Source organism: Henckelia pumila, chromosome 4 (genome assembly GCF_033568475.1).
Source record: "Henckelia pumila isolate YLH828 chromosome 4, ASM3356847v2, whole genome shotgun sequence".
NCBI lineage: Eukaryota > Viridiplantae > Streptophyta > Magnoliopsida > Lamiales > Gesneriaceae > Henckelia > Henckelia pumila.
In genome coordinates this window covers 110,441,693-110,452,652 of record NC_133123.1, presented here as the reverse complement: position 1 = coordinate 110,452,652, position 10,960 = coordinate 110,441,693, and the positions used below count along the sequence as shown (strand labels likewise).

Sequence of the window (10,960 nt, the reverse complement as noted above, 5' to 3'; positions counted from 1 at the left end):
ATAAATGTATATATATGACTCAGTTCCTCAAAATGACACAAAGAATTAATAATTGAAATTGTCGTTTCACTCTTTCTTCTTTTTTTTTTTTTTTTATAAATGCATATCCACTCTTCATTTTTCAGACTCCGTCGTACTGTCCATATTTCTAAATTTATTAATTATAATAAATTTTTGAAAAATCCATACTTCTCAAAGTACCATAATAAAAGTTCCGGCATCGAGAGCCGCCCCTTCCTGTATGCAAAGGGAAGAATTTGAGAACATATAACGTGAAGTAATGTAGAAATGGCTCAACTAAAAGTCTGAGTATTGGTTGGGTAATAATTAGTTAGTTGTTTTCGTTTTCTTAGGAGCCGCTGACTAACGAATTAAAATGAAACATTATTTCGAAGCAAAATAAATTTTTTGGCATAATGCTTGTGTCACTTATGGTATTAGGTTTTCATGACATTGTAAGAATATATATATCATTGCACATACACCGCACCGCATATGAATAATATAATATATATATTTATTTATTTATTCCTGTAACTAATATATTTTTTTTATTTTTTTATCCTTTTGTTTTTCAAATTTATATTATTACAAGAAAAAAAGGTTAGGTTGACACTTTTTTAATGACATTTGTTAAACTGTGTCATTGATACATTGATTAAAAATCAAAATTTTAATAAAATAAAAATCAATGTTATCACGACATTTTTAATGAATGTAACAAAAGATCTTACTTTTCCCGCATCCGCTCCCAATTTTTTTCTCTCTCCCTCCGAGTTTTCTTTCTTACCGCCATGCCCCATCCATGATACATCCCTAATTTTTTTTCCTCTCTCCAACAATCTCATTGTTTTCCATTTCCCAGCGCGCGGGCCTGCCTCCTGTCGCCAAGCACCACCTTTTGCACCATTTGCCACCACCATCCTCACCCTAGATCTGCCCACTGCTGTTATTAATTCTTTCCTCTCTCATTGACTCGTAATCCGAAACCCTAGGTGGCAAGTTTATGTGTGTTCTATCTCTCTTATGGAAATTTACAAACAAATTCTTGTTGATTTATGTGATTTCAGGTGGTAAAGAGGTTGCAATCGAGATTAGGTAAAAATTTTACCAACCACAGAGTTTGAATGTCATATTTGATATTAAATGATCTATGGCTAACTTTAGTTTCTCATAGGAATGCCTAGTATAAGACTCGAAATGGTAGAAAAACTTTTTTTCGATTTTGAGATAAAAAAAATGTATAATGACCAATTGGAAGTACAAATCACGCAAATCTACGTACATACAAAAGAACAAGGTAATATATGTTATTTTTGGATTAATTAAGATGGGCATGGCTTATCATTGGATTTTGTGTCTGCTGAATAAATGTTGTGAAACTAATTATGTCACTACAAGAAAAACAATATATGCTGGCTTATAATTTATGACGATAAATCTATACAGCCAGAATCTGGCTAGCCAGAAAAAGTAGTTGGGGATTAATAATGATATTTACTCTTAACAAATGACTAATAAGCCCCTAATCATAATAGATTTATCCAGCTGCCTAATATGAATCCAGTCGAGAAATTTATTGGGAATTGTTAATGATATGTACTCATACGCCTTAATGATTCTGCTATTTCCTATGATGAATTTAAATATAACAAACTCACGACTCAATCCAACTCACAAAGATGCAGATCGAAAACAATGGAGAACAAAAACTTCAGAAACAGGGATTCTTTGATGGCCGAAATTTTTGGTTATGATGTTGAAAGTTTGTCCGAGCATAATTCTGGATTTGAACACCAGTCCAACTCACAAGAAGCAGACAGTATCCAGATTGAGGAAGGTTTGGCGAATAATTCAAATGTTGAAGACGGACCTTTGCTTGGTATGATATTTGATAGTGTTGATAGGTTGTTCATAGCTTATCAAGACCATGCACAACACAAAGGTTTTAGCGTTTCAAATAGAGCAGCTCACAAGGTTAATGGAGAAGAAAAGTATACAGTGATTATTTGTGATAGGGGTAGAAAATGTCGGTTCGAAAATTCTTCAAAAAGAATTAATTGCCCAGCTAGAATTAATGCAATCAAGAAAGAAAATTGGTGTTGGATGGTTTCGAAAATATGCGTAAACCACAACCATGATCTCGATCCTCAAATGTCAATTTTAATGCCAAGACATAGATCTTTGTCAGTGAACATGAAGAGACAGTTAGAAGCTAACGACATTGCAGGTCTCAGGCCATGCAAGAATATCAGGCTTCTAGAAGTTCAAGCTGGAGGACCAGAGAATTTATGATGTCTTCCTAAAGATTGCAGGATTTTATCGAGAACAGAAGAAGATTGAGACTTGGTGATGGAGATGCTGAGGCCATTCGCAAGCTTTTTATGAGAATGCAACAAAGGGATACGAACTTTTTTCATTTGATGGATGTTGATGACGAATGCAGACTATGTAATGTGTTGTGGATTCATCCCCGAAGCAAAGCTGCATATGAAGAATTTCATGATGTTGTAACCTTTGACACAACTTACCTTGTCAATAAATATAAGATTCCTTTTGCCACTTTTGTCGGCATCAATCATCATGGTCAGTCCATTTTATTAGGGTGTGCGTTGGTTACACATGAAGATGCAAGGTCATTCAAGTGGCTCTTCATGAATTGGCTTGAGGCAATGGGAAACATTCATCCTACCGCTAAATTAACTGACCAATGAGAGAGTATTAAAATTTCCCTAAGGGAAGTGATGCCAGACACTATTCATCGATATTGCTTGTGGCATATTCTGTCGAAAATACCTCAGAAGTTCAAAAATGTGGTTGATTTTGACAAGATAGTTGCTGAGTTCAAAGCAATGGTGTATGACAGCATCAAGATTGATACTTTTGAGAGTAAATAGTATGAATTTGTACGGAGTCATGGAATGGAAAGAAGTGAATGGTTGAGAACACTATACGAGGAGAGGGAAAATGGGTGCCTGTTAATTACTTGAATAATACTTTTTGGGCAGGTATGATTTATAGACAAAGAAGTGAGGGAATACATGCTTATTATGATGGCTATATTCATTATATGAGTACTCTGAAACAATTTGTTAAACAATATGAGATCGCTACAAGTAATAAGATTCAGAAGGATTTTCGTGCAGACTTTGAATCAAAGAGCAAAATAATTAAGTGCATATCACGGTTTGAATGGGATAAACAATTTCAAAGGTTATACACAAATTCTATTTTCAATTTAGTTCAAAAGAAGGTCAATAGGGTATTGTATTGTCATATTATTCCCCCAACTGAAGAGGAATCAATTGAAGCAGCAAATCAAGTTGGCATTGAAATATTCAAAGTTCTAGAGAGAAGCATAGTAAACAACTGGTACCACAAAGGTTTTACATACACTGTTGAGTTCAGACCGAATGGGGAGTATATAAATTGCAACTGCAGGAAGTTTGAATTCAAGGGAATTATTTGTTGTCATATTTTTAAGATTTTGTCCTTAAAAGAAATTCATACTGTCAATGAAAGATACTTGTTAAGGAGATGGAGGAAAGATGCCCCGAGACGACATTCAAATATATAATTTTTTGCCGGAGGTTATCCGCATATGACAGACGATTACAAGAAATTCCAAGAAGTTGAACGATGGTTTCAGGACTGTACCGATATATCTATCGGCAGTGGTGAGAAGATGGAGTTTGTTAAACCAAAGTTAATAAATTTGCATAAAGAGCTACTAAATTGGAATCCAATATTGACAACTCAATTTGATGGGACAGCAAGGTCATTAGAAAACATTCCGGAGGAACAATCAGTTGGAGGTACACCTGTGTTGGATCCTCCAGTTACCCGCCCCCGTGGTAGACCGAGGACTAATCGATTAATATCTGCAATTGAAGCTAATGCAGGAAGAGGAAGGAGAAATATTAGGGGCACAGGTGGTGGACGTCGTGGAGGCCATTCAGGGAGAGGTAGGAGAAATTATGCACACGAGATGGACGTGCTGGACTTGAATCAGCCAGTCATTGCTACACAAAGTAGCCAAGTCAATTAGTCTGTTATTTGAAATCTATCATAATTGAAAAACAATATTTTTAGCTAAGAAAAGCAAGATGATACGAGTAAAACACTTGAGCTGGCGACGATAAAGATTATAGAGCTTCTTCAATCAAACTTAAATTCGTATTAACCAGCTTGGTACATTAAATCTTGTTTTTTTTATGTAAAATAATTGAACATTTTGGTGATTAAAAACAAGATTTTGGTGATTAATCATATAAAACCAAACAAAGAACAAAATTTCACTTAATCAACCTTCTTTTGGATTTTTCTTATTTGAAGATGACTTTCGATCTGTACTGTAAAATCGATCTAGAAACGGCCAGTCATTGCTACACAAAGTAGCCAAGTCAATTGGTGTGTCATTTGAAATTTTTCATAATTGAAAAATGATCTTTTTGCCTAGAAAATCAAGATGATACGACTAAAGGAATTGAGATGATGACGATAAAAATAATACAGCTGCTTTAATCAAAGTATAATGTGTATTGAGCAGCATGGTACATTAAATTTTGTTTTGTAGATCAAATATTAGCCATACCATAATGTTTGAGCTTATCAAAAATAATTTATCTATTCCTTTATTTCTTCCCTTTTCTTTTCGAATGAGCTCCCTTAGCTTGTCCTTTTTTCCCACTTTTGGCATCACCAGCTTCATGTAGAATATCCAAGATTACAGTGAGCTGGGTACCAAACGTATCTGTCAATTCCTTAAATTTGGCTTCATTGTAAGCTTGAGCACTGTCAATTCTTCGGACAACTTCATGATTTGAGTTAATGTGCATTCGATGCATGTGTTGAATATCAGAAGATAATTGTTCAATCTTGTCCACAGCAGTTTGCTTGAAGGCAGCACTTTTGAATTGCGTGCAATGTCCAATTGAAGTTTAGAGACAATGTTGAATAGTTGATTGAACGTATCAGTAATCAACTCTGGCTGCATCAGATGAGTTTACTTCATAGTACATTTGTCTTGTTCAACCATTATCTCAGGAGCTTTCTGGGTAAAACTAAATCTTGAGATGTTTGAACTAGAGAGACTGGTGGAGTAGGCATGATCTCAATGGTCTCTATCTGATCAGATGAATATGAAGGAGCTTTTGAATCATCATCATCATCATCATCATCATCATCATCATTTGTAAGAGGATAGGAAACAATTGCTTGATCTCCTTTGGCTTCAGGGTACTTTTCATTCACTACATTTTTCTGGAGCATAGCAGGAATCAGATGAGAAATGGCATAAAATGGATCTGAAAAAGAAATTAATGCATCATTAGAAGAATTTTTTCGTTCAGGTATTTTATCTCGACGAAGTCCCTAACTGATTGGTCTGTACAAAACAATTGCAGTGGTTGGATCAAAATGAAGTTGATCCGAAGATGAAGTAGCTACTTGATGATCAACAATTGCATCAGATGGATGGGTGATTTCAGTTAATTCAATCTGATGATGATTATGGGATGAGATTTGTTGCAGAGGTGATGGTGGGGGTGAGAAATGGTGAAAAACAATCAAATCAGAGATAGAATCAAAGTTATCTGCTTCAAGAGTATTCTCTGATGACTGAACTGGAGCCGCTGAAGTTGAAGATGCTTCAATCGGAAAGTCCTGTCTCATCATCTGAGCAGTAGTAGCAAGATTAAATGCATCATTTTCCTGCTGACTAATCACAGCGGACTGATCAAAAGCATCCACTGCAGTTGCATTGAACTGTGCTCTTTTTTGTCTCAGACAGATACTCAGTAGGCTCTCCTTAACTTTTACAAGCACAAAATCTCTTCTTTGTAGGGCTAGAGAAATATCTTGTGTTTCGGTCAATCCTAGAATAATTTGTTCTATAGTTGCAATACTTGAAAACAATTTCCAAGAATTGATTTTTGAAAAGTGAATTTTTGTTCTGTGATCCACCCATTTGTCAAATAGTTTCATTCTATCATTGGCGGTGTGGTTCATATCTTGAATGGCTTTATTGATGGCATGCTCAGCACTTGAAAGAAAAGAGGATTCAATAAGAGTACTTGTATCTTGATTCAAAGGCTGAGAAAATCCAGATTGTAGGGTGATGATGTCCGTCTGGATCAGCGGTGGAATGATGTCAGACACCAAGGATAGAGGAATTTTCGGTAGTAGAACATGCTGGATTGGTGTAATTAGAGAAAAAGGTCTAAAAGACCTCTTCTTGTTCTGATGCTTTGGGGCAGCAATCATGGTAGCCAAAGTCACTTGATCTGACTCTGATTCTTCATCACATGAAAATTCAATGATGAGTTTCCTTTTAATCGACTTTTTCTTTAGGGCATTGGGCTTTTTAGTTGGTGTGGGACTTGGAGCTTCATCTGCAAGCGTTTTTGATGTTGCTTCAACAGTGAGATCTTCAATCTCATATTCATCTGTTGTGCTTCTCTTGAACACAATCACCTGTTTGGCCTTATACACTTCAATTGCTCTCTCATTTAGTGTCTTGTGAGGATGCAAAGCAGAAGAGGTACCCAAATGAAAATTCAAATTGTTCAATAGTTCCCCAATTTGAATAGAAAACCCTTGAGATTGAACCGTGGGTATGGTGATCATATTCATGAAACTTTAAAAAGAACAGCATACCAATTTACCAATGTTCTAGTTGAAATAGCTACCATGAGTTCAAATTTTTCAGTAGTAATCGCATCAAAAGAACCTGCTTTCGCCAGAAGGGATTTTCCCACAATATCGTGAAGTAATCTGAATTCCATCTTCAGCTCTTTCTTTTTTCATGGGATTTTAATAGGCTGAGAAGTCATTGAGTACATCAACTTTATCTGCTCTCTTTTTTCTTCTGTAATGTCCGAGAAATTAGTAATCCCTTGTTTTGGCAGATTGAAATTGGATGCAAATATATTAGCATTAATGCGGACAAACTCTCCACCAATTGAACAGGTGATTTCTTCTTCTTCCACTTTAGCAGTCTGAAGAATTTTGGAATAGCTTGCTTGTAAATATTTTTTCGACCTTCCAAAAATTTGCGAAGTCCCGAATCTTCTAGAGTGCAAAACATTTCCACCATTCCTTGATCGAGTAGGTCGTATACTGTGTGGAAATCAATTAGAAGAACATTTTGTGTAATTGAAGACATTAATTCCTGCAATCGAGATTAATATGTGAAAAGAAAAGGTGTTCTTTCGAATGAAATTAGGTTTTGAGATTGTAAGTGTTGTGAAGACAGCAGATGAAAGTTTTAACTGATGCCCAAATTTGTGAATTGATGACGTAATCATTTTTGAATTTCAAAATGTGCATATTTGTACTGTACGCGGTAAAGTAAAATAATATTTTAATAAAGAAAATTGGGATACAAAACGTCAAATCACTTTAGCTGTCGAAAAAATAAATAAATTTAACCTTACATATTATAAATACCACATCATAAGATCAATATTCCGATCATCTTCCACACGCAAAATATAAGAAAAAATTATGGATAAAGCAGGGTCGTCTATAAGTTATGAAAGAATTAGGGAGATTTACTTTGAGGAACGCCAGAACCAGCTGCAAGATTTCGTCTTTAATGAGACGATGAAGACCTGGTTCAAGATAGAGGAACTGCGCATGTACCACACTGCTCCTTTTCCACCTTGCAAGGAACAGGACGCCAGAGAGCTCTTCTACAGAAAGCAGAAGTACAAGGACTGTCTGAGGTCTGACAAAGATGAGTCCATCTTCACTTTTGAAGGTGTACTCTATCTGCTTCTTTCAAAGGAAGAGCAGATCCTCACTCATCTTCTCAACTCAGGTAAGTTTGAGAATGTTTCTGCTGAGCCACTCTCTGCGTGGCTTAAGGAATGGCATAAGGAGGTAGGAATTAAGAGAAATATGTATGATCCTACCATGTAATCAAGTTTCTATTATGAATGAAGTATTTTGTCACGATTTTTGTGTGTTTATTCGATGAAGTATATCATGAAAATGATTAACAGATTTGAATTAGATAAAATTTGACTTTCCAAATGTAAATTTTGTATCCAGATAAGAAATCACATAAAATTGATCTGTCGATAATGAAATAACTAGAAACATATCAGATCGAATCAAAATAGATGTTTTATTTTTGTATCATACATAAGCAATTTTGAATTAATAAAATAAAATTAGTAATGGTAATTAAGGTTCATGTGTCTAAATGACGCGGTAAAAAAATTAGTTATTAATATTTTATTTACTCATTGGGAATATAAAACGTCTATCACCGCCTATATAATGTAATTATTACACACTTTAATCATACGCATCAAATCATAGAAAGAAAATGGACAAGGCAGGACCTTCTGTGGAACGCGAGTACAGCTTGATGAAGGAAGCCTATACTGAAGACAAAATGGTGCAGATTGAAGACTTTGTCTTCAAAAAAATAATGGGGACGTGGCTCAAAATCGAGGAGCTACACATGTATCATAATGCTCCTTTTCCGCCGCGCAAGGAGGAGGATGCTCGAGATATTTCCTTTAGGAAGGGGAAATACAGGTGTTAGGAATCAATCCAAAATTTGGTTATCGAGAATTCACCAAGCAAAACGAAACACACAGATAAGAACAATAATCCCAGAAACAGATAAAACCAACGCACACAGATCAAACTCAAACACTCACGCGAAAGCAATAAACAACGCAAGTATTTACGTGGTTCGGCAATGAATTTGCCTACGTCAACGGGAGAGCAACACAACACTTTTATTAATCACCAACAGAACAACCCAAGCTCAAGAACAGAGCTTATTACAGAGATGGACAACGAAAACCTCTCAAGCTAGATACAGGCTCAATTCAAGCTTTTGATACTTGAATTCTTTCCGTCACAATCTTCGCTTGTTTCTCTCCTCCGAAATCTCTCTTTTCTTCTCTCAATATATTCTGAAGAATTTGATTTTCTGTTTTTTTTTTTTCGTTTCGGCCAGCTTCCATCTGCTTATATAGAGAATTAGACCGACTTTCATCTTGGTCTTTAGGTCAACAGTAATTTATGACCCAATTAAAAAGTCAACATGGTCCAGCCCGATAAGTCTTCATTCATCATTTTGATCTTCCCTTGTATTTCGATCTGCATCGATCTGCCTGCAAGCGTATAGCTTTTTGGACACTTCATCTGACTTCTAACCAAGTCACAATACTCAAGCAATCTATCTGCATGAACTCATCCGAAGACTCGTCTGACCATCACATCGATCTGATCCCAGTATACGATCTGGCCATGAACTCATCTGATCACCAAGCTCATCTGATCTGTACTATTCGATCCGATCTCTTCTCTATACCCATTCAATCTGATAGAAGCATACTTCAACAATCTCCACCTTGATTCTTTCAGAAGGAATGCTGCTCTCCATCCTAGCCGCCTTGGCTAATTTCCAATCACCGCATTAACTAAGTCCAAACATTTCTTGAACTTAGCATACGACAGTGACTTAATCATAGCATCTGCAGGGTTTTCTTCTGATGCTATCTTCACAAGGATCACATCTCATTTTTCAATTACAACTCTCACAAAATGCATTTTCACGTCTATGTGTTTCGATCGTTCATGATAGACTTGGTGTTTCGTCAAGTGTATTGCACTTTGATTGTCACAGTGTACTAAAACTTGATCTTGTTTTACACCCAACTCCGCTATCATCCCTTTTAACCCCAATCCTTCCTTTATGGCCTCAGTCACAGCTACGAATTCTGCCTCAGTGGTAGAAAGAGCAACCAATGACTGTAAATTAGACTTCCAGGTCATCGTTGTGCCATAAAAGGTGAACACATAACCAGTCAACGACTTTCTTGTGTCTAAGTTCCCAGTAAAATCTGAATCCACATATCCAACTACCGGATCAATCCCATCTTGCTGTTTCTCAAACTTCAATCCCAGCCTAGTTGTGTTTATGAGATATCGGAGAATCCACTTCAAAGCTTCCCAATTATATGTTCCTGGATTAGCCATAAATCTTGACACTACACTGATTGTGTATGCCAGATTAGGCCTACTACACACCATTCCATATATGAGACTCCCCACTCCACTAGAATATGGAATACCAGCCATCTTCATCTTGTCTTCCTCACTTTCAGGTGACTTATTCGCAGATAGCTTCAAATGCTGTCCCAGATGGGTCAAAACAGATTTTGCATGATTCATATTATACCGCAGAACAACCTTCTTCAAATAGTTATTCTGACTCAGATGAATCTCTTGTCTTTTTCTGTTTCTCACTATGTCCATGCCCAGAATTCTATTCGCTTAACCCAGATCTTTCATCTCAAACTCTGTGTTGTGCTGTTGTTTCAAGGATGATATCTCTGTCCTACTTTTACTTGCGATCAAGATATCATCAACGTAAATCAGTAGGTACAAGATAACCTACCCATCATCCTTCTTCAGATAGACACATCTGTCATATTGGATTCTCACAAAACCAATATCAATCATGAACTCATCAAACCTCTTGTTCCACTGCCTAGGACTCTGCTTTAGCCCATACAATGATTTTCTCAGTAAACAGACTTTGTTCTGGGTTTTCTGATGTATGAAGCCCTTTGGTTGTTCCATATAAATGGTTTCTTCCAGGTCACCGTGTAGAAACGCAGTTTTCACATCCATCTGCTCAAGCTCCAAGTTGAGCTGGTTCACCTGTGCTAACATAATCCGGATGGAACAATGTTTGACCACTAGAGAATAGACCTCATTAAAATCTATCCCTTCTACTTGACCAAAACCCTTTGCAACCAATCTTGCTTTATACTTAATCTGATCTGTACCAGGAGTTCCTTCCTTCTGTTTATAGATCCACTTGCATCCCAATGTCTTTTGATGCTTCGGTCTGTCTACTAGCTTCCAGGTTTGGTTTTTCTCAAGTGAGTTCATCTCTTCATTCATAGCTTCAATCCACTTGTTTTTC

The 10,960-nt window shown here is 36.3% G+C and overlaps 1 protein-coding gene across 1 annotated transcript; it reads right to left on the bottom strand.

The window, feature by feature from the left end:
• Positions 1-9,088: 9,088 nt before the first annotated feature.
• LOC140861545 (secreted RxLR effector protein 161-like) lies at positions 9,089-10,059 on the bottom strand. The gene is made up of 2 exons (XM_073264567.1): positions 9,664-10,059; positions 9,089-9,175 (listed from the first exon to the last, which is right to left on the bottom strand). The coding sequence occupies exons 1-2, from the start codon at positions 10,057-10,059 to the stop codon at positions 9,089-9,091; spliced, it is 483 nt and encodes a 160-aa protein (XP_073120668.1).
• Between the last annotated feature and the right edge of the window lie 901 nt (positions 10,060-10,960).

Bases quoted from the DNA above. Each gene is read 5' to 3' on its own strand.
- LOC140861545 (XM_073264567.1), bottom strand. From the start codon at position 10,059: ATGGTGTGTAGTAGGCCTAATCTGGCATACACAATCAGTGTAGTGTCA. The intron at 9,176-9,663 runs GTTTTAGTACAC...TGACTTGGTTAG, and splicing joins TGGGTGTAAAACAAGATCAA to AAGTCAGATGAAGTGTCCAA.